This window comes from Ochotona curzoniae, unplaced genomic scaffold, assembly GCF_017591425.1.
Source record: "Ochotona curzoniae isolate NIBS_2020 unplaced genomic scaffold, NIBS_Ocur_1.0 contig_2699, whole genome shotgun sequence".
NCBI lineage: Eukaryota > Metazoa > Chordata > Mammalia > Lagomorpha > Ochotonidae > Ochotona > Ochotona curzoniae.
The window spans coordinates 6,080,187-6,105,458 of record NW_024465561.1 but is presented as its reverse complement, the minus strand read 5'-3'; the positions used below and the strand labels follow the sequence as shown (position 1 = coordinate 6,105,458).

Sequence of the window (25,272 nt, the reverse complement as noted above, 5' to 3'; positions counted from 1 at the left end):
TAGTTTGAGCCCTGGTTGCTCCAGTTCCCATCCAGCCTCCTGCTTGTGGCCTGGGAAAGCAACAGAGGATGTCCCAAATCCTTGGGACTCCACCTGCATGGGAGACCTGGAAGAAGCTGCTTGCTTCAGAACAGCTCACCTCTGGCATTGCAGCCATTTGGGGAATATACCAGCAGATTCCTCCTCTCCATAACTGCCTTTCAAATAAGAATAACATAAATCTTTATTAATAAATATATAACTTACACAGATGTAGCTATAAGAAAAGTCTATTCAAAGTAGGTAATCCATAGTATTATAGCACTTTGGGAAAGATTGACGTGACACAGTAGAGAAGAGAAGTGGTCATTTCTGGAGCCTTTGTACTTGTATTGCCCGGAATTTGTGTAATGACTAGGTATTACAGTAGGCCTCAACCTAAAAGGTTGGAATCTTCTCCATTGCCTTGAAAATGCTGAGAAAGCCGTTAGTGGGCCTGTTTGATTTGGCTTCTAACCTTAATGTTGATGTAGAATCTACCATTTCTGCTACGTCTCCATCTGATGAGGAGCCTTGCTGTTCCATCTGCAAGTACCCAGAACAGTACTGCACACATTAGAAAAGTCATTCGTGGAGCCAGTGTTGTGCACAAGTTAAGCCACTGTCTGATGCCAGCGTCCCACACAGGAGCACCTGTTTGAGTCACGGAGATTCGCCTTCTGATCAGGCTGGCTAGGAGAGCAATGGAATATGGCCCATGTGCTTGTGCCTGTGCCACCTGGGTCAGAGTTCTAGGCTCCCAGGTTCAGCCTTGCCCAGCCCCATGCCATTGTGGCCATTTGGAAATGAATTAACAGGTGAGACCTCTGTCTCCCATCCCCTCATCACTCTGCCTTTCAAATAAATACATGAATTTTTTTTTTTTTAAAGAAAAAAAGCCATTGGTATCCAAGGATATCGGACTGTATAGTTTTCTCCCTACAGTGGTATACTATTGTTTGATACACTAATTTTTTTCCAGTATTATTAATTTGCGCAAGTATTACGGGTATAGGCAGGAAATAATTATCATAATTAGAATGCTGTATTACTTCATGTCATTGAAGATGAAGAGCATTTAGAACTTTAATTTCTTTTAATCTCTTCAAGCTGGAAGCTCCTTGACATCGTTTGGCACCGAAACATCCAACAGTGGTTCCTTGTCCCAAAGCAGTACAGTTTCTGCCTTTACACAGGATACAAGATCTATAAAAACACAGTTATCTCAAGGTAAGCTGGTTTTCCATTCCAGTATTTTTATTCTGAATTTCCATAGTGATTTTTGTCTTTGAATGGAAGAGCTTTTGCAGCTTGTAAATCACATGTATAAGTTCTGTTTGGTTCTTGTACGATTTTTTTCCCAGTTGTATCACAGTACATATGAAATGACTTCCATTATTTAGACTTTTTACAATGCTTAAATCATAAAACCAAACTGATGAGTGTTCTCTAAAAAGTTTTTTTGCAAAGCAAATTGTGAGACCTGGGTACAACACTGCAATGGATCACATCAGTCTCACGCACAGTACTGTGATGGGCTGTCCTATATGAATGTGAAATGCCGTCTGAACGAATGGTTATGCCATTGCATCTTCCTTGATATCTTCAAAAGATATATCCACAAAGATACAGTGTGGACCATATGAAAAGAATCGCCTGAAACACTTGCTTAAAATGCAGATCCTGGGGCAGCCATTGTGGGAACGCAGGTTAGAAAGTCATCACTATGTCAGAGTGCCTGGCATCCAGTCCCACTTCTGCCGCTCCTTACATCCAGTTTCCTGCCCATTCTCCTGAAAGGTAATAGGTGATGGTTCCGGAATTCACTCCCTGGGTACCAGTTTCTACCTAGCATGTGGAGTGAACCAGCAGATGGAAGGTGCCATCACTCTCTCTGCTGCTGTTTGCCTTTCAAATAAATAAAAACAAATAAACATCCTATTGCTATATAGCTGTATATTTTATTTATATTAAACATCTTACGCATTTTTATATTAAAATGGTTTATGTATATATGTAAATACATATATATCCCAGCATTGTGGGGTATAATACTGCCTACCCATCTCGAAAGTGTCTGTAGTTTCAGCTGTTCAGCTTATATCTCACTGCTGCTGCATCTGCTTGAGCAGCAGATGATGGCCCAGATGCATTATGGCTCCTGCCGTAGGACACCCAGAAGGAAATCCTGGCGCCTGGTTTCCGCTCTGGCCATGGTGGCCATTTGAGGAGTCAACCAGTAGACAGGAAATCTTAGTCTCTCATTCTGACATTCAAATAAATGTGTTAATAAATATTTAAATATATATGCGTATATATAGAGAGAGAGAAACTGGAAGTTTGATATAAAAAATTACCAATGCTATCTGAAACCTCCCATATCCAAGGAAGATCTGCAGTTTAATAAGTGTCTTACAACATCCTGTTTCACTTTTAAAATTTGGTTTTAAATCATCTAGTATCATAAAACTTTGATCACAAGATCATGTATCTGTTTTTTAATCTGTTAAATTAAATATTACTGGTTCATAGTTTTATATGAAGGTTTCCATTTAAGCGAAGCATTGTAACCTATTTGAGAAAGATGCTGAAGCAGTGAGCATTTGACCTAGCAGTTAAGGTAGCAACAAAGAAGCCCACATCACATGTTGAAGTACCTTAGTTCAAATCGCAGCTTCCTGCTTCCTGCTTCTGCTGTCCCTGGGAAGCAATGATGATAATCAAATGATTGGGTTGCTGCCACTCTATGGGAGACCTGGATTGAGCTCCTGGCTCCTGGCTTGGGTCCTGCCTGACCCCAGCCGTTACAGACACGGGGAGAGTGAACCAGTAGATGGGAGCTTTCTCTGTCAAGTAATTGAAAACAAAGTGTACTCTCAAGGCATACTTTTAAAAACTGCTAAGAATTAGGGGGAAAAAAAACTGTACTAAGCATAATCTTATATATTTCATTTGAACAATTTTGAGGTAGCTGTAGTTACTGTTATTTATTGATTTAAAATAATTTTTAAATATCCTGAAGATTTGTTGTAAACAAATTTAAAGTTATAAATGTATGGAAGGAATTAAAATAGTCATAAGCTTACTAAACTATAAAATGGGCTTTCTTGGTAAATGAACAGACTTACTGTGAGAGTGAATGTGTGCTGTGCCCCTAGCATAGTACCTAACATAGAAAACATGTTCAATAGATAGTAAATGTTTTTAATAAATAACCAACATCAAGGTTCATCATGAAGCACCAAAAGAATTCTTACTAAAATCAAGGATGCCTGCTGCTGTTCAGCCTTATTCTGTAGTTTCTTGCTAAATCAGGAATGCATGCAAAAAAAAAAAGAGAGAGAGAGGCATGAATATTGGAATTAATATATGCCACTGTAGTAGTTTCTAGTGGAAATTAAGAATTCACAGAGAAATCTAAACTAGTGAGGGACTTACTCTAGGCAGAGGTGAAATGTAGAGAACATATACAGAAACTGGTGGTTTTCCTAAAACATGCTCCGTTGGTTATGTAAGAGCAACAGAAGAGGGTCACAGCAATGGAAAATAGAGACAGGCACGAGAAGAAATGTCAAATTAAGATTGAAAGACTATTCTTTATGTTGATTGAACTTTCCGTCAGTGGCATAGGAGAACTTAGAAAGATTATCTTAAAAATAAACATGGACAGGAGTGGGTTTTGGACCTAGCACGTAAGGCGCTGGTTAGGGATCCCAAGTTACAGTGCAGGGGGTTAAGCTGCTGTGATACCAGTGAGGTCCCAGTTGCTCCACTGTACAACTCCCTGCTGATACATGTGGGAGAGCAGCAGAAAGTGGGCCCCTACTGCTCAAAGGAGAGATCTAGACCGTTCCTGGCTCTGGCGTTCTGAGCTTTCAAACAAATAAATAAACCTCTTAAATAAAAATGTTAAAGAAGCTTGTTAGGACACATGTATCCCACGTTTGAATCTGGGCTCAATTCTGAGCTCTGCCTCCTGATTTGCTGTTGAATCCTGGAAGGCAGCCGTGATGGCTCAGGTGTCGGGCTGCTGTCATCCCCGGACGACTAGAATGGGGCATCACAGCCTTTGTGGACACTTCAGGTGTGAACCAGCAAATGAAGCAATGTCTGTCAAATGACAACAAATACTGTTTCTTAAAACTAAACATGGACATGTATGTAGCAGGGCATACTTGGAAAATTAAAGTAGTGGGCTTCCCTGCTTGATACTGTTTAATGTATAAAATAAAATAGTCTAGGAAAACAACAGAGATGAGTGGAACAAAATAGAAAGTAGGCAACAAATCCACATATACATAAGAATTTAGTGGGTGGTAAAGATACTTTTAAATGAGAAAAGGATAGATTAAACTAGGATGTTAGAATTTAAGGTGTTTTGTATTAAGAAAAAGCTTATATTATATAAAAGTATGGCAAAGAATTCCTGGAAACCAGCATTTAACTTTCACCAACGAAAGTTTCTGAATTTCACATCATGGAAACAGTTGGAAGTTTTAATGATGATAAAAACATGAAGCTAACTCAAAGGGATGAGTTTTCATTATGCTGAACCATAGCTTTTGGGTTTATTCAGAGTAATTTGTCCATTGCCACTCATATTTCTGTATTGATAACAAATTTGGGGTCATAATTAGTAGATGTTAGTAGTGAAAAGGTGTTCTAATCCACGTGTGAATGTGACACCTGCTGTGATGTTCCCCTTGCTTGTACCTCTGCTCTTATATTGGGCTACACGATCTTGTCTTGGAGAAAAGCCTTAATAGTTTTTATGACCTTGAAGTTCATTTAATGTAATATTCTAACATAGCAATAGACCTTCCAGAAGACTCAACACCTGTGCTAAGTTGATTGTAAAATATGTTCTACTAGGGCAAAGCTTATATTAACCTCAATGGTTTTCTATTTATAATCAATGAAAAATTGGTATTTCTAGTAATGGTTAACTTATGATTTAATGGTAATTTTGCTTGTTTCTGAGGGTTGTTTTTGTGTGTGTTTTGTTGGGGTTTTTGGCAATGGTAACTTGGCCATTAGTGGCTCAAAACAGTAATACACATTTGTATTGCATTCTTGAGATAACCAGGAGATTGGGGAATATTATTAATAAAGTGTGCCTGAAGCATCTTGGTGCACAATAACTAATGCATTATCAGCACTCACCAGTTTACCAGTTGTTTGGTACTTGTGCAAATTCACATACATGGGCAGTAGTATATTTGAAAAATTTTTGCATAAAATGAGCATATGTTAGAAAAAAAAATTGTATTTTGATATAATGTCATGGGGTATGAGAGCTCTCTGAACAGGGCTTGACAGCAAAATTTATGGGGACAAAAAGACATGATGGACGAACCCACTGTTAACATTCTTTTATTTATCCTGTGACCAGGCTCTGACCTCATAGAAGGAATTTGTTAGTACATACCCCCATGTTAGCCAAAAACTTGCCAAAGTGTCTTTCAAATGGCAAGGAATGAATATGGCTACCGTGCAGTTATCTAAAGGGTTTATTCGTTGCTGACCTTTGAATTTTGCTTAGTTATTCAAGCACTTGAGGTACTGAAGGTCTTCATGTATCTTTCAGTTCTTTACTTTTTTATCATAGAAATTTAATGTTAACAGTACTGATAAAGGTAGCACTGTAGTCATTTGTGAAAGATGCTAAGTTAAAATGTGCCAAGTAATCTTGTGGTACTTGTTGTTGGGGAAAACTTACATTTGGCTGACTGACCATATGATCTTTGATAATGTTCCTAGGGACTCTTAAACCAGATAGAAGCTTTTGAAAAACCTTAATCCACAAGGTAGAAAGTTGTAGAGACGGAATTTTGGGGGAGTCGGGGTGGAGGGGTAGATTTTTAACTTTCTGTTTTTAACCTTGTTAGCAACCTGTTAGGAATAACCAGTGTTAAGCTCTGGTCTGATAGATTAACTCAGATTCATGCTAAGAATTAGGCAGGTTTTTTTTGTTTTGTTTTGTTTTCCAGTCTAGATTATTTTGAAAGCCCCAGGAGAGTAGTTTCTTATCTGTTGGTTACATTTTAGGTCGTTCAAGCCCTCAGTTAGACCCTTTGAGAAAAAGCCCAACCATGGAACAAGCAGTGCAGACCGCCTCGGCCCACTTACCTGCTCCGGCACCTGTTGGGAGAAGGAGCCCTGGACCAGCCAGGCCTTTGCCATCTACCAGCCAAAAAGCAATAGAGAATCAAGAGCACAGGCGAGGTAGAACTTTAGCTGTTTACTGTTCCTTAATTGACTGACCAGTGTTTTGCACTCACCTTATTTTCATTGAGTATTTACTTTATATGAGTGATCCTAGAAGATTTAAACTGAATTTGATAGAATGTTCACTCTGACTTGAAGTGGTGGGAGGGGGCATAGATCTGGGAGCACTGCAGAAGGTTTGGTTGGGAGCTGTCCCGATTTCTAACTGTGCAAGAATGTTTGATGATGTGTCCTGAGTTGATTTTGCATGCCTTCTTTTATAGCTGAAGTACACAAAGTTTCAAGACCAGAAAATGAGCAACTCAGAAACGACAGTAAGAGACAAATAGGTAAGTTACTTGGATCTGAAAGCCATGTCCTGTGTGTTTCTCAAGAGAGAACATTTTAGATGTTCTACTGTTACATAATTAATTTTTAAAAAATGAAATTGGTTGGTGACTATGAAGGAGTAACGCAAAGGAGTCTGTGCTAGCAGGATCATTTGTGATAACAGAACAATTGTTGATCTTGATAGTGGTGATGATTATGCATATCTGCACGGTTAAATGTCACAAAGCTGTGCATAAAGACATAGACACAGATGAGTACATGCACAAACTGAAGCCATGGAGCTACAGATGTAAGATATGGCAGCTGAAAGCACCTCCCCCCCTTTTTTTAAGTAATTGTTAAGAACTTTAATTTTTCATGATTATTGATCTAGTGAGGTAGTATGTTTTATGTTGTAAATGCTATATTATTTACCTTGATTGTTTTTATTGATATTACCAAATAGAATAATCAGTCTAGATTATTTTTTGAAAGCCCCAGTATGGTAGTTTCTTATCTGTTGGTTACATTTTATTTATTTTTTTAAGATTTATCTATTTTTAGTTAAAAGCCAACATATGATCACTTGATTTAGTTACTAGATTAACACTGCCTTTGAAACGATCTTTAAAAAGAAAAACATAATAGTGTTTTCCGTATAGATGTCTATGTCTGACCCAGGTCCCTGCTGATGCGCCTAGGAAAGCAGAGAGGATGGGCTAAGTGCTTGCGCCCCTGAGTCCTCATGGGGGCGGATTTTCAGACTGATCCAGGGCCTGCTGTTTTAGCCATTTAGGGAATCTACCAGTGATGGGAAGATCTGTCTCTCTTGTAACTCTGCCTTTCAAATAAAAAAATAAATATATTTTAAAAAATAAAAATGCTAGAAAGAATATTCATTATCTGTTGATGAACCACTTGGGAAAGGTAAATGAGTTGTAAAGGATGATGGAAGGTAACTATTATTTACTTTTTTTTTTTAAGGCGGTTGTATAAGGAGAGACAGAGGGTGGGGCAGAGAGCCTCCAGCCACTGGGTCACTCCCCAGAGGACCACAACCACTGGGGCTGAGCGAAGCTAGAATGTCCACATGGTGACCTAAAACCTATGCCACAACACTGGCTCCCAGAACACTTCTTTTAAAAGGTGGATTGTGGGCCCAGTGTGATAGCCTAATGGGTAAAGTCTTTGCCTTGCATGCGCCAGAATACCATATGGGTTCCTATCCCAGCTACTCCACTTCCCATCCAGTTTCTTGCTTGTGGTCTGTGAAAGCAGTCAAGAGGACCCAAGGCCTTGGAACCCTGCATCTGTGTGGGAGATCCAAGAGGCTCCTGGATTTGGATCAGTCCAGCTGTGGCTTTTAGCCAGCAGATGGAAGCTCTTTCTGTCTCTCCTTCTCTGTAAATTCGCCTTTCCAAAGAAAATAAGTAAATCATTAAAAAGGTGGATTGTGCTGTACTTTCTGGTGAGTGTTTTTTAAGACAGATGATAGTAAATTATGTTGTCTCCCATCCAAGTCCTAACCAGGACCGACCCTGCTTAGCTTCTAAGATCAGCCGGGTCAGGGACAGTCAGGGTGGTATGGCCGCAGAAAGTTGTGTTGTCAGTTTCTGGTGAGTGTTAGAGGCTTTTTTTTTTTTCTTTTTTATTGGAAAGTCAGATATACAGAGAGGAGGAGAGACAGAGAGGAAGATCTTCCGTCCCATGATTCACTCCCCAAGTGAGCGCAACAGCCGATGCTATGCCGATCCGAAGCCAGGAGCCTGGAACCTCTTCCGTGCATCCCACATGGGTGCAGGGTCCCAAAGCTTTGGGCCGTCCTCGACTCCTTTCCCAGACCACAAGCGGGGAGCTGGATGGGAAGTGGAGCTGCCGGGATTAAAACCGGCGGCCCATATGGGATCCCGGTGTGTTTAAGACGAAGACTTTAGCTGCTAGGCCACACTTCCACGCCCTAGAGGCATTAATTTTTTAATAGTGAAGTTGGATTTTTTTTTTTAAGATTTATTTTTATTATGTTTTTATTGGAAAGGCGGATATACAGAGAGGAGAGACAGAGAGGAAGATCTTCCGTCCGATGATTCACTCCCCAAGTGAGCGCAACGGCCGATCCGAAGCCAGGAGCCTCTTCTGGGTCTCCCACGTGGGTGCAGGGTCCCAAAGCTTTGGGCCGTCCTCAACTGCTTTCCCAGGCCACAGGCAGGAAGCTGGATGGGAAGCGGGGTTGCCAGGATAGAACCGGCACCCATATGGGATCCCGGGCGTGCAAGGCGAGGAGTTAACCACTTGCGCCACCGCACCGGGCGCAGTAGTTGGATGTTTTAAACATCCTGCTTATCTAGGTGTGTTTGGTTATGCTACTGTGACTGTTAGAAAATTTGTTTTCTCAATCCCAGGCAATCAACCACACCTCAACAAACAGTGAATACAACCTGTTTGTTCCCCCATGGTCACTTTTAGTCTATGTCAGGATGTGCTGACCATTTCCTGTAATTGCAGTCATACGGCCTTGTACTGTGCATTTATCAGTTTATCTACACTAAATACAGTTTTTGTTTTTTCTTCATAGTTTTCCTGTTAGGTTAGATATTTGGGTTTCCCAAACTTTCATTGTGACTTGTACTGCTCTATATTGCTTTTTCATCTTAAATAATTTGCTAAATTCCCATGATTGATTGATAGATAATGGATAGGTACCAGGGGACTTGAGTGATGTGGAGTCATCTAGAGGGTGAAAGACAGTGAAGGGAAATGTTTGGCGTCAGAGCTCTCTTGTCTGTCTTTTATTGCCAACGCTAACGCCCTCAAGGAGCGTGGTTGACCTGAGTGCGGAAGTCACCTTGCCTGTGTGCTTGTGTCTCTTCGACAGCCCACTCACAAATAGAAATGTCCAGAAAATCTGTGTGTACAGTATATATTTTTAAAAGATGCAGTATATTGATCTTAGAAAGACTTGTAAGCATTTTGTTACCACTCTACCTTAAGGCCCACAGTAGCAGTTGCTGTCCTGCCCCAGGGACCCTGCAGCATGCTGACTGATTTCTCTGATCTCTTGCCACAGTGCCAGGTGCTCCTTCAGCACCAAGGAGAGGGCGTGGAGGCCATCGAGGTGGCAGGGGAAGGTTTGCTATCCGGCGAGATGGTCCAATGAAATTTGAAAAAGACTTTGACTTTGAAAGTGCCAATGCACAATTCAACAAGGAAGAGATCGACAGAGAGTTCCATAACAAACTGAAGTTAAAGGGTATGATCTTCCTTGGTCTGCGGGCCATGAATGTTTCTTAGAGGAGGTCACCGCTTTTCGTTAGTGACTTTTCTGGTGTGTGCTTGCTTTCCATTAGAGGACAAGCTGGAGAAGCAGGAGAAGCCTGTCAATGGGGAAGACAAAGGTGACTCGGGCGTGGACACGCAGAACAGTGAGGGAAACGCCGACGAGGAAGATCCCCTAGGACCCAACTGCTACTACGACAAAACCAAATCCTTCTTCGATAACATTTCTTGTGATGATAACAGGTATGGACTTTTTTCTTTCTTTCTTTCTTTCTTTTTCTCTTTTTTTTTTTTTTTTTTTTAAGGATTTTATTTTTCTTTCGAGCTGTTCTGTTCTTATGTTGAAGTATAAAGTGGGTTTGTGTAAATTTACTACATTTTGTGAGTACATAAAAATATCTAATGGCCACAATAGATTCTCTCAATGTCTTATTTTTCTAAAATAAAATACCATTTAGTGAAATTTTATATTATTTCAGAAGCAGAAGTAGTCATATGTATCTGTTTAGGAATGTGTTCGCATCCATTAGTAATTAGAGCGAAAGCATTCAAGTAACACCAGAAGCATTTGCATTCCCATTTGACTACCACGTTTTCTTCAATGCGTAGATTTTAGTGGCTATGCTTGTGGGATAGAGTAAAGTTGCCATGATCTGAGGAGGAGGGGGTTTTGGTACCCTCTTTCCACATGAAATGGCTGAACAGAACACCATTGCTTATGATACTCCAATGCTGTCTTAAATGTAATAAAACCAAAAAGCTTGAGTGATAACTTTAATCTTTTTTTTTTTTTTTTTTTTTTTTTTGCTTTGCCCCTCAACTGTGTGGTTCAGATGAAACCAGGGTCAGACATACAAATTGAAGATTGAAGTTTGGTGATGTGTTGCAACCCTGCCGTACTGTAGTGCATATGAGTACAGAGAACTCACGTTATCGTGAGGTTATTTAAAGAACTGGTGCTGCCCGGTGTCTTTATCCTGGCTACAGTGTGGCGCCGCCTAGTGGCGGTTGTTTACATGGACGGGTCTGTGCTGCTTGGCTTGGGCCGCCTTCCACCAAGGCTGCACAGAGAGTACAATCAGTTGCCATTAAACCTGAATTTCTGTTTCTCTGGGCCTGTACCAGCTTACTTTTATTTTGTATTTTCAAGAAGCTATCAGTAGTGTTTTGACATGATTTTATCAGAATATTGTCAGAACATGTGGAACTCACATGCCACAAATAGATAGCTTTTGCTATTTTTTGTCATTTTAGTGGCTGTTTAGCAGTTACTTTGCCTTAATTTGGGAAATAATGCTACTTTTTGTTGTTGTTTTTCTGAACAATGTTCTTTTAAAGCTAATGTTTCACTAAAGATCTCTCGTTTTTTATAATAGAGAACGAAGACCAACCTGGGCTGAGGAAAGAAGATTAAATGCTGAAACGTTTGGGATCCCGCTCCGTCCAAACCGTGGCCGCGGGGGCTACCGAGGCCGTGGGGGTCTCGGGTTCCGTGGTGGCCGAGGACGTGGTGGAGGGAGGGGCGGTGCCTTCACCGCCCCACGAGGATTTCGTGGTGGATTCAGAGGAGGTCGTGGGGGCAGAGAGTTTGCAGATTTTGAGTATAGAGTAAGTATTATTATGCTACTTGTTAATATATATATATATATTATATATATTATATATATATATTATATATATATAATATATATATATATATATATATATATATATATATATATATATATATATATTGTTATTGGAAAGGCAGATTTACAGAGAAAAGGAAAGAGAGAAAAAGGAAGATCCTCCATCCACTAGTTCACTCCCCAAAGTGTCCACAGTGGCTGGAGCTGAGCCGATCTGAAGCCAGGAGCCAGACGCTTCTTCCAGGTCTCCTATGCAGGTGCAGGGTCCCAAAGCTTTGGGCCGTCCTTGACCACTTTCCCAGGCCACAAGCAGGGAACTGGATGGGAAGTGCCCATATGGCAAAGCAAGGACTTTACTAGGCTACTGCACCAGGCCCATAATTGGCTGATTTCAAGAACTGGAGATTTTTTAACTGAGACAAAAATTTTTTTTTGCTGCTTTTATTTGAAGAAAAAAACAGAACAGTGATCTCTTTTATTATAAAATGTCGGAGTGTGTGTTATAGACATGTTTGAGTATGTGTGGCCTAGGAATCCCCCACCCCAAGGAAAACTAGAGATTCATTCACAGAAGGGCTCCCTAAAGACCTCATAGGGTGAAGACTGCGGCTCCATCTCCGTTCACATGGGGAAGGATGGCGCGTGCTCACAGGCAAGCCCTCCCAGTGGCCGGCAGCTGAGACTGTCTCTCTAGTCTCAAGTATTCCTCCAGTTCAGCTGTGTTTTAAGCTTCACAATAACTCTATTAGGTTGTTCTCTCACTATTATTCCCATTTTACAAAAGAAACAGGTATATATGTAAGTGACTTATTCAAGTCACACAATTAGGCGTTGATGACCTTGAGTATTCAAGCTAGCAGTTTGTTCCTGGCGTCAGGGCTCTTAATTTAGTCTGTGGAAACCCACTTCATTTTCCCTGATTCCTTATTTCACCATGGTCTTTTTTCTTTCTTTCTTTTTTAAGATTTATTTATTTTTATTGGAAAGACAGAGAGGAGAGACAGCTGTGTCCCCTGCCCTTGCCCAGCCCCCTCTGCTCCCACAGCCCCCATGACTCAACCCCGCACAGGTGCTGCTGGAAGATGAGGATCCACCCGCCCACCCCTTACCTCCATGCAAATGCAACTGTACCTGCAGAAGGTGCAGCCCCCCACCCCGCTACTCCCTTCCATGAAGGTGCAGTCCCTGCCACCCCCGGCCCACCCTTCTGTGCAGCAGCAGCTCCAGCACCCAGACCCCACCCTAACTCAGCATCAGCCTCCATCATGGCCCCGGGCACTTACAGCCCATGCGGTTCTCTGGCCATATCCAGCAGCCCGCCAAGCCTCAGCAAGTCATCCAACCGCGGCATCACAAGCCAGACCCCTACTTAGCCGGTCACCTCCGGGAAGCCCCCTCCCCGCTTATGATACATTCCCCCTCAGATGCCTCCATTCCAGAGCCTCACCCACCAGTCTCCACCCCAGCAGAATGTCCAGCCTAAGAAGCAGGAACTACGTGCGGCTCCTGTGGTGCAGCCCCAGCCCCTGGTGGTGGTGAAGAAGATCCACTCGCCCATCGTCCACAGCGAGCCCTTCAGCCCCTCGCTGCGGCCAGAGCCTCCAAAGTACCCAGAGAGCATCAAGGCCCCCGCCCACCTGCCCCCACGCCCTGAGATGAAGCCGGTGGGCATGGGGAGGGCTGTGATCCAGCCCCCTGGGCAGACCGCACCCCCGCTGGGTGCCCCCGACAAGGACAAGCAGAAACAAGAACCCAACACACCAGCTGCACCCAAAAAGGACCTGAAAATCAAGAACATGGGCCTCTCGGCCAGCCTGGTGCAGAAGCACCCAACCATCCCGTCCTCCACCGCCAAGTGGTCCAGTGACAGCTTCGAGCAGAAGGAGGAGCGCGAGAAGGCCCTGAAGGCGCAGGCCGAGCACGCCGAGAAGGAGAAGGAGCGCCTGAGGAGCCGCGAGGACGAGGATGCTCTGGAGCAGGCACAGCATGCCGAAGAGGAGGGGCGCCAGCACCAGGAGCAGCAGCAGCGAGCAGCTGCCCCCCAGGCCCAGAGTTCCCAGCCCCAATCCATGCTGGAGCAACAGCGGGAGCCGGAATAGGGAGCAGGAGCTGCAGCACCGGGAGGCAATGGCAGCCACGACTGACATGAATTTTCAGAGGGATCTATTGTCAGTGTTTGAGGAAAATCTTTTCTGAGAACACCTAGGTGACTGGTGACTTGTGACTTTGACTTTCTGGCAACACGTTGACTCTCCAGAGTGTCAGGGGCGGCAGTGGAGGCAGGAGCAGCGGCCAGCGGTGTTTTCTGGCCTGGCCCTCCCGCATGTTATGCCCAGGGCAGGCCTGATGGGCAGCTGAGGATCGCAGAGCCTGTCTGCCTTACAGCCCGCTGGACAGACGTGCCACCACCCGCCACCCCGTTGCAGGACGTCAGCTCAGAGCTCACCTTGGGACAAGCACGCTGCGGCCCATAGACAGGGCAGAAGGCCTTCTCCCCGCCAGCGTCCACAGTGTCCACAGGACATCGTCACGGCCACCACCATGACTTGGTTTTCTGTTTCCGGGAACATGACGTGTGAGGGTCCTGCCTGCCGAGAGTCCTCCCGTAACCCCTGCTGCCACCCACTCCCAGGCGGCCAGGGCAAGGCGTCCACAGGCAGGAAGCAAGCCATGGTGCCGGCCCACACCCTTGCTGGCACTGACTTTGCCTTGAATAGAGCCCCCTCCCCCAACAAGCCTTTAATGGAGGCTTATGCACAAGGGAATAGCGCCGTGGATGTGTGTGTCCACAGCCACGCAGAGTGGGGAGTGAGGCCACCAACCAAAGTCAGTTCCTCCCCCTGTGTTTCTAGGTGTTTTTTGTTTGTTTTGTTTTGTTTTTCTTTTTTTTCTCTCTCTCTCTCTATATATATTTTTTTGTTGAAGTCTATTTATTTTTAACTCTCTTCTCCAGACACAATGGCACTGCTTATCTCAAATGGTGTGACTGTCTCCTCCTCGTGGCAGCTGCCAGCGCGCTGTGGGTAGTGTGTGGCCATGGGACCCTGCACACACATGGGAGACCTGGAGGAGGTTCCTGGCTCCAGGCTTTGGATTGGTGCAGCACTGGCCATTGCGGTCACTTGGGGAGTGAATCATTGGACGGAAGATCTTCCTCTCTGTCTCTCCTCCTCTCTGTATATCTGACTTGCTAATGAAAATAAATACATTTTTTTTTTAAAAAAAAAACTTAATTCACTTGATGTAGGTCCAGACTAAGAAAGCCAAAGCCCAGTCCCCCAGCTTCCGCCCTGTGTGCCCTAAGGATACTGTTAGAAACCTAAACCTGCAGTAACTTTGACTCTTTTGTGAGATTAGGATTGGGGTGAGCATGCCAAACACCTATTTTAAAAACAGTGCTGCTGGCAAGGAGGGTGAGCTACCATGTACTGGCCTAAACGGACTGCCTTTCTTCAAGAGAGGGTCCAGAGACCACGAGACGTTCAGAATGACTCAGCGTGACTCTCTTCCGCTCCCTCTTTTATTTTCTCCTCCGTTCTTCCTCTCTGTTCTCTTTCTTGGATTTTTTTTTTTTTTTTAACACCCTTCAGAAAACTATAACTTTTGGGCCCTAAAAGGTCTGGATTGATCGTGCTACTTTCTGAAAGGTAAAAAAATAAATAAATAAATAAATTGGGAGATGGAAATTTTGGATTGGTGGAATACAGTGGATTCATTATTTTTCTATATCAGTGTGCACCATGCTGCACATATTTCATGGCATCATACAAGTGTTTGGTGTGAAGCAGATGGAGTGGGAAATGTCTGTTAGTAACAGTGGAAGTGAGAACAAGCAGTGGAAAGCGGGTGTGTGGGAGCAGCTGGTCCAGAGGGCACTGGAAGGCGCTGGCCCCGACACTGCGCGCAGGGCCTGCAGTCCAGCTAGGGTCAGTTCAACAGCCAGCTTCTTTGAGATTTACATTGCTTACTCATTCATTACAGCTTAAAAATTTCTCAGTGCACTGTTTTTCAGAACTTATTTCAAAGTTAAAACTTAGACTTCTTGAAAAGATTTCTAAATCCTTTCTTGACATGAAACTTTGCAAAGAAATGATATTTGACTGTTTGGTTGTTTTACTGCTTCATAAAAACATCAAAAACTTAAGGATTTTGTGTTGTCAGTTACACTTGAGAAGTTTTGACTACTAAGTTGGAAAGTTTAAGTTCTGTTACTTGTTTCACAAACTGTATCACTGGTTTTAAAAATCGTGAGCCACAGATGGCAGTGGTGTACTTGGATCTTGGGGTGGCCTTTCACCTGATCTGAGCCCACCACCCCATGCCACTGTTTTAATTGGTCCCCCCCCCGCCGCCGGCTGGAGGCTTCCTACCCACACAGTGAGCTCCACTGCGTGAGGAAGCCAGTGTCTGAAAGTGGAAAGACGAAACGTTAAAATGAATTTAAACAAGTAAAAAGAAATACTTACTGATTAACCTATAACTTGGTTCATGCACTAATTTTATTTTTTTTCCTTTTTAGAAAGACAACAAAGTTGCTGCCTAGTCTACAAACCAGTCTTTGAAAAATCAGTGAATTTCCAGCTCTTCGTGGTCCTGAAAGTTGGTTTCAGTCTTTGCGAAGGATGAAGAAGTGAATTTGCTGTATATTTGTCACCAGCACTGGGTTTTTGTTCATTTGTTTGTTTTTCTGCTTAATTTCAAAGATGCAATGCAGTTACTTTGGGGTGGGGGGAGGCTCATCTTTAAAAATGAGCATTAAATATATTTGGAATAGCAGAAGGTTAAGTAATTTCTTATGTATAGTTAAACTAAAACAGTACTTCAATGGGACTTAATAAGTATTTTTTCATCACTGAAAGGATTTTTCTTATCACTAAATTGTATTTGGCAATTAATGCAGGTTGCCTGCAGCTAGGGCCGTGATACTGTGTTTTGAGCCACCGCAGGTTGTGTGTGTGTGTGAACGTGCGTGGGTGTGTGTGTCTGTATCTTTCTCTTTTTGGAAATCCTGTAATATGAGGTAGCCTATTTCGTCAATTAATTAGGGTGCTGGATGGTAGAGACTTGTCAGTCAACTATGTACACACAGTAAATACTGTTTCTTAGGCAAAGGTAACTTTTTTATATAGTTGTAAAATTCCATTATATTCCATTGCCAAAGAAACATTAAGAACTTTGTATAGCTGTATAAAAAGCAACTAATTTTTTAAAGAATAAACATTTTAAAGTCAGCCAACATCCTGTGTCCTTGCAAAAGTTGATGTGCTGAGGAGCAGAGCTGGGGCAGGGCGGGGGCGCTTTCGTTCTCAGCTTTCCAGGCTTCAGATTTTTTGATTTCTTTTTTAATGTTTGGAACATAAATGAAAATTTGATACATTCTTTCATGAGCTAAAAGGGGTAAATTATTCATGCTGGTTGTAAGAACTTCATTTTGTAGCAGATGGCATATCACAGGATTCGTCCAAATAATAGATATTTTCAATATACAAGTGTAAATAATCATAGATAAGAATGTACTTAGCTGTATTTTCAAATAAGTAACTCTCTCCCCTTTTTTAAGACATGAAAACTGCACCTCAATTAACTGGTTCCTCCTGACAAGCCTGGCATTTGGTCCTGGTACCTGACTCATTCCATCACGTTTCAGGAGAGGACTTGGTGTGCAGGACGTGTTTTGGCAGCCTGTAACACATCAGAACACAGGTCCTTGGGCCTGTGACCACAAGTGACTCGTTGCTAATTATAAATTGCTAGTAAACCTTTTTGATATTTTAAGCTATGGTGGAAAAAAAAATGGCCATTTTTGTGTTTTTATGAAGGCCATTGAATAAAGGGATCCAAAGATTTAAATATTTTTATCAATTTTGAGTTTGTTACCCTCTTCCTTAAAGCTTCATTCAGTGGTGATGACCATGTGGAAAACTGCACTGTAGGAGAATTGGAATATTTAAAGATGGTTGATATTTTTAATTTTATATCTTTTGTATAGCTCTACAAGGAAATGTTTTGTAATTTGGTTTCATTATATCCAGTCCTTGGCAGCCATAGTGTAGATAATATTGTTTAGTACTATTTGCTTGCATGTTACCAACAAAACCTTTGGAAGACCCACAAATCATGATATGAAACACATTTCTTCTGAGGCATTCGGAGCATCCAAGAAGTGCTATGGCAATGCCTGTGTAGACTGTTGGAGAGGACCCAGGCCGAGCTCGAGAAGAAACTGTACAAGTTCACGCATTTCCCCCGTTCTCTGGGTCACTCACTAGGGTGTTTGTTGCCCCAATAATAACTGGCAGCATGGCATACTTGCAGTGCACCTTACGATATTAAAGCAAGGTTTCTATTCTAACAAGAATAAAACTGTTCAATAAAACAAAAGTTCGTCAAAGTTTTTTCTCTTTAAACAGTAACGTTCTCTTCCAATGGAAACATAACCAGGTATTTGAAACACAGGAGCAGGGAGGGTATTGGGAGATGTCAGTCCTCGCAATTAAGACACGAACACCCATATCCCATATTGCAGTTACTGGGGTTTGAGTCCCATCTCTGCTTCAGTTCCACCCTCCTGGTAATACATACCCTGGAAGGTAACAGGTAGTTGGGTCCCAACCACCTCCATGAGAGGCCTGGATTGACTTCCACGCTCCTGGCTGCAGCCTGCCCTGAGCGCCTTGGCTATTGTAAGCAATTGGAGAGTGAACCAGCTCATGGAAATAGTTATCTGTGTGTCTCCCTCTCCATCAATCTCTCTGTACCTGCTTTTCAAATAAATAAAAATAATCTTTTAAATTATAACTTACATCCCACTTGTATGTGTCCTGGGTCCGATTTCTGACTCCAGTTCCTGCTAATGCAAACTTTGGGATATAGCAGCAGAGCCCAAGTAATGGGATTTCTGCCACCTACCGACATGGAAGACATGGATTGAGTTCCCTTCTGGTTTTCAAATATGTCCCATCGTGTGAGGGGCCATTTTTGTGGCTTAGATTAATTTGACACGTGGGATGCTGGAATCCCATAGGAGTGCCTGTTTGTGTCCCACCTGCTCCATTACCAATGCTGCTAATGTCCCTGGAAGGCAGCGGAATGTGTCCCAGATGTTTTGGGCCCCTTTGCATGTGGGAGACCTGGATGAAGCTGCTAGTTTTAGCCTGGCATAACCCTGGCCACTACAGCTATCTGGGGAGTGAACCAACGGTGGGAGATGATGTCCCACCACCCCTCCACTTATCAAAAAGATAATCATGAGGAAAATCCATGACAAGAGCTCAGTGAATGAGGACAGTACTGGGTCAAGCTGGAAACTAGTAAATGTACTGCCTTTGGGCAGCACAGTGGGATAGTGGCAGAAGTCCTCACCTTGAAGGTGCCAGGATCCCATATGGGCACCAGTTCTAATCCTAGCATCCCCGCTTCCCATCCAGCTCCCTGCTTGTGGCCTGGGAAAGCAATGTGTGTGTGTGTGTATCTGACTTTGCAACTAAAATAAATCTTAAAAAACTAGAGCTGGCTCATGGCACCATTTTCTCTGCAAAGGCAGGGCTGCATGTGAGAGATAGTGAACAGGTCAGCAGTGTTAGTCCAGCTCAGTTGCTGTCTAGAGAAGAGTAAATTGACATCTCCGTGGGAAGGAGTGTCTGGTGTTTGCTGGCTGATTTCTGTTGCAGCAGTTCAATGAAGATCCCTGGTGTGCTAATGGAGTAAGGTCCCAAGACTAGGCATTTGAGCTAGTGGTTATGATAACCATTTGGGATGCCCACATCCTGTTTAGAAGCACCTGGGTTTGAGTCCCAACTCTAGTCCCAGTTCCAGCTTCCTGCTAACGTGCGTCCCAGTTCATGGTTCAAGTAATAGGACATGTAATTGTCTTACTGGACAGGGTACAAAGTAACCTTATTACTGGGAGCACTGTAAATGTTCGGTTAGGTTAGCGGTATCAGGCACTTTACCCCATCATTCTGTTTTCTAAGTGCAGATCCCATGCCTCTCATTCCGAGTTTCAAATTCTCTGATGTGGCCTGGGAATCCTCCAGTAACCCTGTAAGCGGCTCTGAGGAGAGGAGTTTGGAACAAGTTTGTGCATCATTCCAGCCAGCTCAACTCATCTAGCTCCCTTGCTGTAAAGGGTCCTGGTAAAAATGTCCACTAGTAGGAATGTTACCCTTTTCCCCATCCTTCCACATCTGGTATGCCCAGGTGTGATTGCTGCATGTGGAGAGGGTCGGGGAGAAAGATGTTGAGACGAGATTCCTCCCAAGCTTGACTGCTTAGAGTCTGAGAGCTGGCTTTCCAGCCCTGGCATGGTGTGTACAGCTTCTAAAGTTCTTACATGGGCATCCTGGTCTATTGACTCATCCCTCTGCCAGAGACACTGCTGCCTCATCAAGACCTCTGCCGCTGAGCAGCAGGCTGTGCGGTTTGGAGTCGGCCACTTGGATCCATTCGAATCCAGAGTCCCTGAGTGCAGGATCCCATGCTTTATCTGTTGCAAGATGAAGTTGGAAGCATGTCGCAGTATAAGGTGATTGAGGTCATAGGTTCTTCCTGTAGGAGTTCATGTCAATTTGCATAGTTCACCTGTTAGGACTGTGTTTTGACACGTGGCAAATCTTGGTCCAAGGGGGATTGAACTTGAGGAATAAGGTAGCGTCATGGGGCTCTGAACCCAAGCTTGCTAAGTGAGGACCTGTTCCACGTGCTGCTTTGGCTTCTCCCAAGAGGGGACACAGGGATGATCTCTCAAGAGATGTCCACTAAGTAGGAGCTGGTCAGGTAGGGCAAGAAAAGAGACAGCTTTGAACGGCAGAGGCTGGGAGGGCAGCAACAGCTGCCAGGCAGACAGCTGTTTGTGTGCCCTGGGAGATGGAAGTGCAGGGCCTGGACACCACCGTCGGGGAGGCAGTCCCAGCTGCCAGAGGAAGAGCAGTGTGGGGTTTGTGGCCCGTTTCTCAAGGCCGTTATTAATCAGAGTTGGCCTGTGAGTTTTGAGAGGTTTATAAATCTGGCTGCAAGAATCCAAGGTGGAACACGCATCTTCTGTGGTTTCTGTTTTTGGTGAGAGGCAGTGCTGTGAGCCCAGAGTATGGGGTGTCTGCTCACTTCCAGCTCAATTCACAGTTAATGAACTTGGCTGACGGATCAGAATATTTTCAGGTCTAGGTCATCAACAGCAAAATAGACCTGAATGTGGTTTCATTTCATGGTGAATGTTGAGTTTAAGGAAATGCTTTTAAACGAACTGGTGCCCATGTTGTGGTTTATAACAAAACAAAGAAGCTTTTTGTGAGGCCAAGGCATGTTTCAGTTCAGTAATAAGATTCACTTTGAGTGACTCACCGTCACCCACAATTGAGTTGCATGGAAATGCAGAGCAGCCAGTGAGAAGCACGTGGCCCACACAGGCTTGATTTGCCCTCCAGTCTGGGAATGAAGGAGGCGTGAGAGCCAGGGCCCACGTGAGATGGTGCTGGATTCCAGGGAATCCTACAATGGCACCCGAAGAGCAGAGGCTGGGAGCATGGTTACCTGGCATCTGGCGCATGCCACTGTCCCCTGCCTCTCACCTAATGCATGGGCTCCTCAGATGCCAGCCTCTCCTACGCACCAGGCTGAGAATGCCTTGCTGTTCAGGGCTTTGCTTGTGCCGAGGGCATTTGTCAGTATTTTCTTTTAGGGACCAATTGGGTGATTCTTGATGCCAAAGAGGATTTGTGAACCCTTGCAGGCTGTAAGGGTAGAACATGGCACTATTCACAGGAAGTATACGGGAAAAGATACAGGTAGTGTAGAAGATGAGTTTTAAGAGGACTGGGGGCAGAGGGTGGAAATTACCCGCAATCTCACCACACAGTCACTGAAGCATCCACAGTGTGTGTTCCACCCAACATCAGTCTGTTCAGGCTTGTGTGTTTCAACAAAAAGCGGGGCTGGTGGGATATGGGCTCAGTGGTTCTTTACGTGTATACAGAAAAGAATACATGTCAGGGTCAGCATTCTGACACAGTGGGTTAACCCACTGCTGAAAACACCAGCATCCCATATCCCAGTGCCAATTTGAGTCTGTCTGCTCCACTTCCTGTCCAGCTTCCTACTAATGTACCTGGCTGGGCTGTGGAAGGTGGCCAAGGTGCTAGCAACTGGGCACCCCCATGGAGCTCCAGGCTCTTGACTTTCATCTGGCGCCTGACTATTACAGACATTTTGGAAATGAACCAGCAGACAGAAAATCCCTGGTCCTCCCTCCATCTCAATCACTCTGCCTGTCCCTGAAGGGCAATTGCTCTCCTGAGCTTTCCTTTTAAATGAAGGAGTTGATACAATATACGCACTTGTGCTTGGCAACATGTGCCTCTGTGTTGTTACATTTGCATGTAGACTGCTCTCTCCTGCTGCAGCCTCGCTCCCAGTGCCTTAAGGCGCCTCAGTCTACCCATGCCTCTGTTGCTGGCTTCTGGCTATTGAGCTGGTGCTGGCATCCCTGAACTTGGCAGCTGTTTGGCTTTGCCCACTCCCTAGAGCGCTGTGCCTCTTTTGCTCGTGTGCTAGCTCCTTGACATCTGCCTTTCCCAGGCTTACACGACTGGTTTGCTTCTTTCCCTGCCCGCATTCTGCTCCTGTCTGAATAAAGTGTCCTTCTCATTAGCACTTAATTATGAGGCTAGCGTGATGCTGCATATAATTAATTGTGTTTTATTAATATAATAGCAGCATGGCATGTCGATGATGCTGTAGACTCCCTTTGAAAGGAGCGTACCCTTTGATCCCACGCCCACCAGCTGCCTTCATACCTAGTCGTCTTGACCCACCTGACTACAGCAGTTCTCAGCGAGGTCTGCTGTGGTGCCCCATGGGCCTCTTGCAGTTTTCCTTTCTGGAAGTGTTAGTCTAAATGGGCACTTCCTTCCAGAAAGTCTCTTCTTCATTGCCATATTCACCTAGCTTCCCTCCTCCCCCTCTCACTGCTGCTCCTCAGCTCTTCTTGGTCCTCCACTGGCCGGAAGTTAGAGCATTCCTCCACGAACTGAGTTAACTTTCTCTTCTCATCTTCTTCCTCTCCTCCCTCCCCCTCCCCCTCCTTTTTTCTTCTTCCTTAGTGGCATCCTCTGGCATCCACCCTATGGCTTCAACGTAGAAGTTGAAGTTCAGCACCTGGCCCAGATCTGAGAGTGCAGATCTAGCTTTTTCTTTTTTTTTTTAAGGTTTTTTGTTTTTTTATTTGAAAGGCAGAGTTACAGAGACAGAAGGAAACACACTGGCTCACTCCCCATATGACTGCAAAGCCCAGAGCTGCGCTAGTCTGAAGCTGGTAGCTGAGAGCTTCTGCCAAGCTGAGAGCTTCTGCACTGGGGTGCAGGGATCCAAGGACTTGGGTAAGTCCCCACTGCTTCCCAGGCACTTTAGCAGGAAGCTGTGTTAGAAGCAGAGCAGCCAAGACTCAAACAACACCCCACTTTGGGATGCTGGCAGCCCGAGCAGCAATGCTCTACTACAGCACTTACCCTTCTTCGGTATGCAGCACCCCAAAAGTCCTATTTCATATGCACCATTTCCTGCCTGCTAGCTCTGGCGACTCATCCATTACAAAGTCTTGTCGGGCCCGGCGCGGTGGCGCAAGTGGTTGAGGTCCTCGCCTTGCACGCCCGGGATCCCATATGGGCGCTGGTTCTAATCCCAGCAGCCCCGCTTCCCTTCCAGCTCCCTGCCTGTGGCCCGGGAAAGCAGCAGAGGACGACCCAAAGCTTTGGGACCCTGCACCCGCGTGGGAGACCCGGAAGAGGCTCCTGGCTTTGGATCGGCATAGTATCGGCCCATTGCGCTCACTTGGGGAGTGAATCATGGGACGGAAGATCTTCCTCTCTGTCTCTCCTCTCTGTATATCCGCCTTTCCAATAAAAAAAAAAAAAAAAAAAAAAAAAAAAAAAGTCTTGTCAGTTCTACTCCCTAGACCTCATACATTTTTTAACTTAAAAAAAATTAATTTGGGCCCGGCGCGGTGGCGCAAGTGGTTAAAGGTCCTCACCTTGCACGCCCGGGATCCCATATGGGCCGCCGGTTCTAATCCCGGCAGCCCCGCTTCCCTTCCAGCTCCCTGCCTGTGGCCTGGGAAAGCAGTCGAGGACGGCCCAAAGCCTTGGGAACCTGCACCTGCGTGGGAGGCCCGGAAGAGGCTCCTTGCTTCGGATCGGCATAGTATCGGCCCGTTGCGCTCACTTGGGGAGTGAATCATCGGACGGAAGATCTTCCTCTCTGTCTCTCCTCTCTGTATATTTGCCTTTCCAATGAAAAAATAATAAAAATAAATCTTTAAAAAAATTAATTTGATAGTTCATATGTATGTGTGATTAAAAATGATTCCCTTGGAAGGGCTGGCCATGAGAAGCAGCAAGTCCTGGTAACAACCCTATCCTGTCCTACCCCTAGTCTCTGGTTTCAGATGACATGTTTATTTCTTTTGTATAAGTATAAAACTATAAAAATATAGTTTTTATAAAATTATTTTTATAAAATTTATTATATATATATATAAGTTTAAAATTGTATTACTTCTGGCTGCTGTGCTGAGAAGAAACTCAAGGACCAGAAGCAGGAGACAAGGCCCAGGCAGCCATCCACAGTGGTCACACTCTGCTCCTGGGCAGTTGGCACATGGATCCTGGTTAGCCGGTACTCAGCCTGGCCTCCCAGGAGGGCAACAGCGGCCTTGGTGCTTGAGCCATCGCCTGCTGCCTCCACAGCAACGGGAAGCTGCAACTGGAACTGGAGCCACAGCCTGAACCCAGGGTTTCCCATATGGAATGTGAGCATAACAAGCAACATCTTTTTTAAAGAATAATTTTATTTGAAAAGCAGAGTTAGAGAGAGCTTCCATCTGCTAATTCACTCCTCAGATGTCCACTTTAATCTGAAGCCAGGAGTCAGGAGTTTCTTCTGGGTCTCCCACATGGGTACAGGAGCCCAAGGACTTGGACCATCCTCTGTTGCTTTCCTAGGCCACAAGCAGGGAGCTGGGTGGGAAGTGGAGCAGCCAAGATTTGAACCAGTTCTCTGAGAGGGGTTGCGGGTACCCAAAACAGCAGCACCACAATGCCCAACTCCGGACAGGCTGCACTCGAGGTCTTCACCACAGTCACCACCCTGGGGTGTCTCTAGGTGTCTCCAGGTCATGATTCCCATTGCCTGGCTGGCTGGTATTCCTCTTCAGGGAGCTTTCCAGGGAAGTCTATATAAGGGTCATCTGGTAAAATCTCTGTCACTTGCTCTTTTAATTGAACAACAAAAGCACAGAAACCATTCTGACTTCAGTGACTGACCCTTGTGCTGGCATGTGGTGATGCTCAGGCCGATGCCAAGCTAATTGTTTTTTCTTTATAGATGACCTGTTTTTCCCTCTGTAACACTTTAATGTTTATTATTATTTTAATTTAAGAGGCAGAGAAAACTCGCATGTATTGTTGCACTCCCTAAAGGCCTGCAACGGCCAGTGCTGGGCCAGGCTAAAGCGGCCAGGAGGAACCCCAACAGGTTTCCCACGCAGGCAGCAGGACCCCGATGACCCGAGCCATCCCTGCTGCCTCCCGGGGTCTGCACTAGCACAATTCTGGGAGTCTGGAGCTGAAACAGGGATCGAACCCAGGCACTTTGACAGGGGCCGTGGATGCCTTCCCCCTCAGGCCAAAAGCTCACTGCCAGTGTAACTCTTCATGCTGACATTTTAAAGTAACTTCTCTGAGTCTATTTTGTGTCACACAGGGTTTCTGTGAGCACTTGCTGGGCTCCTTGGCACAAAGATGTATGCCTTCCCTTCAGCCCTGTT

General features: G+C 44.6%; 1 protein-coding gene, 1 non-coding gene and 1 pseudogene across 13 annotated transcripts in view; all 3 read left to right on the top strand.

Moving 5' to 3' along the window:
- LSM14A (LSM14A mRNA processing body assembly factor) overlaps positions 1-17,241 on the top strand; it is a 55,705-nt gene extending 38,464 nt beyond the window's left edge. For 2 of the 12 annotated variants that reach the window (XM_040976455.1, XM_040976460.1), the window contains exons 4-10: positions 1,129-1,248; positions 6,067-6,243; positions 6,510-6,575; positions 9,620-9,802; positions 9,900-10,071; positions 11,205-11,436; positions 15,976-17,241. In XM_040976455.1, coding sequence (XP_040832389.1) covers positions 1,129-1,248; positions 6,067-6,243; positions 6,510-6,575; positions 9,620-9,802; positions 9,900-10,071; positions 11,205-11,436; positions 15,976-15,999 — 974 coding nt within the window. In that variant the 3' untranslated portion in view covers positions 16,000-17,241. Of the gene's footprint in view, positions 1-1,128; positions 1,249-6,066; positions 6,244-6,509; positions 6,576-9,619; positions 9,805-9,899; positions 10,072-11,204; positions 11,437-15,046 lie in introns of all 12 variants that reach the window. The other 10 variants (XM_040976459.1, XM_040976458.1, XM_040976456.1 and 7 more) reach the window with 10 other exon arrangements.
- On the top strand, positions 10,401-10,539 carry LOC121153921. The gene has a single exon (XR_005883449.1). It is a non-coding gene; the product is annotated as a small nucleolar RNA SNORA29 (small nucleolar RNA).
- On the top strand, positions 11,762-14,033 carry LOC121153727 (annotated as a pseudogene).
- Positions 17,242-25,272: the final 8,031 nt, after the last annotated feature.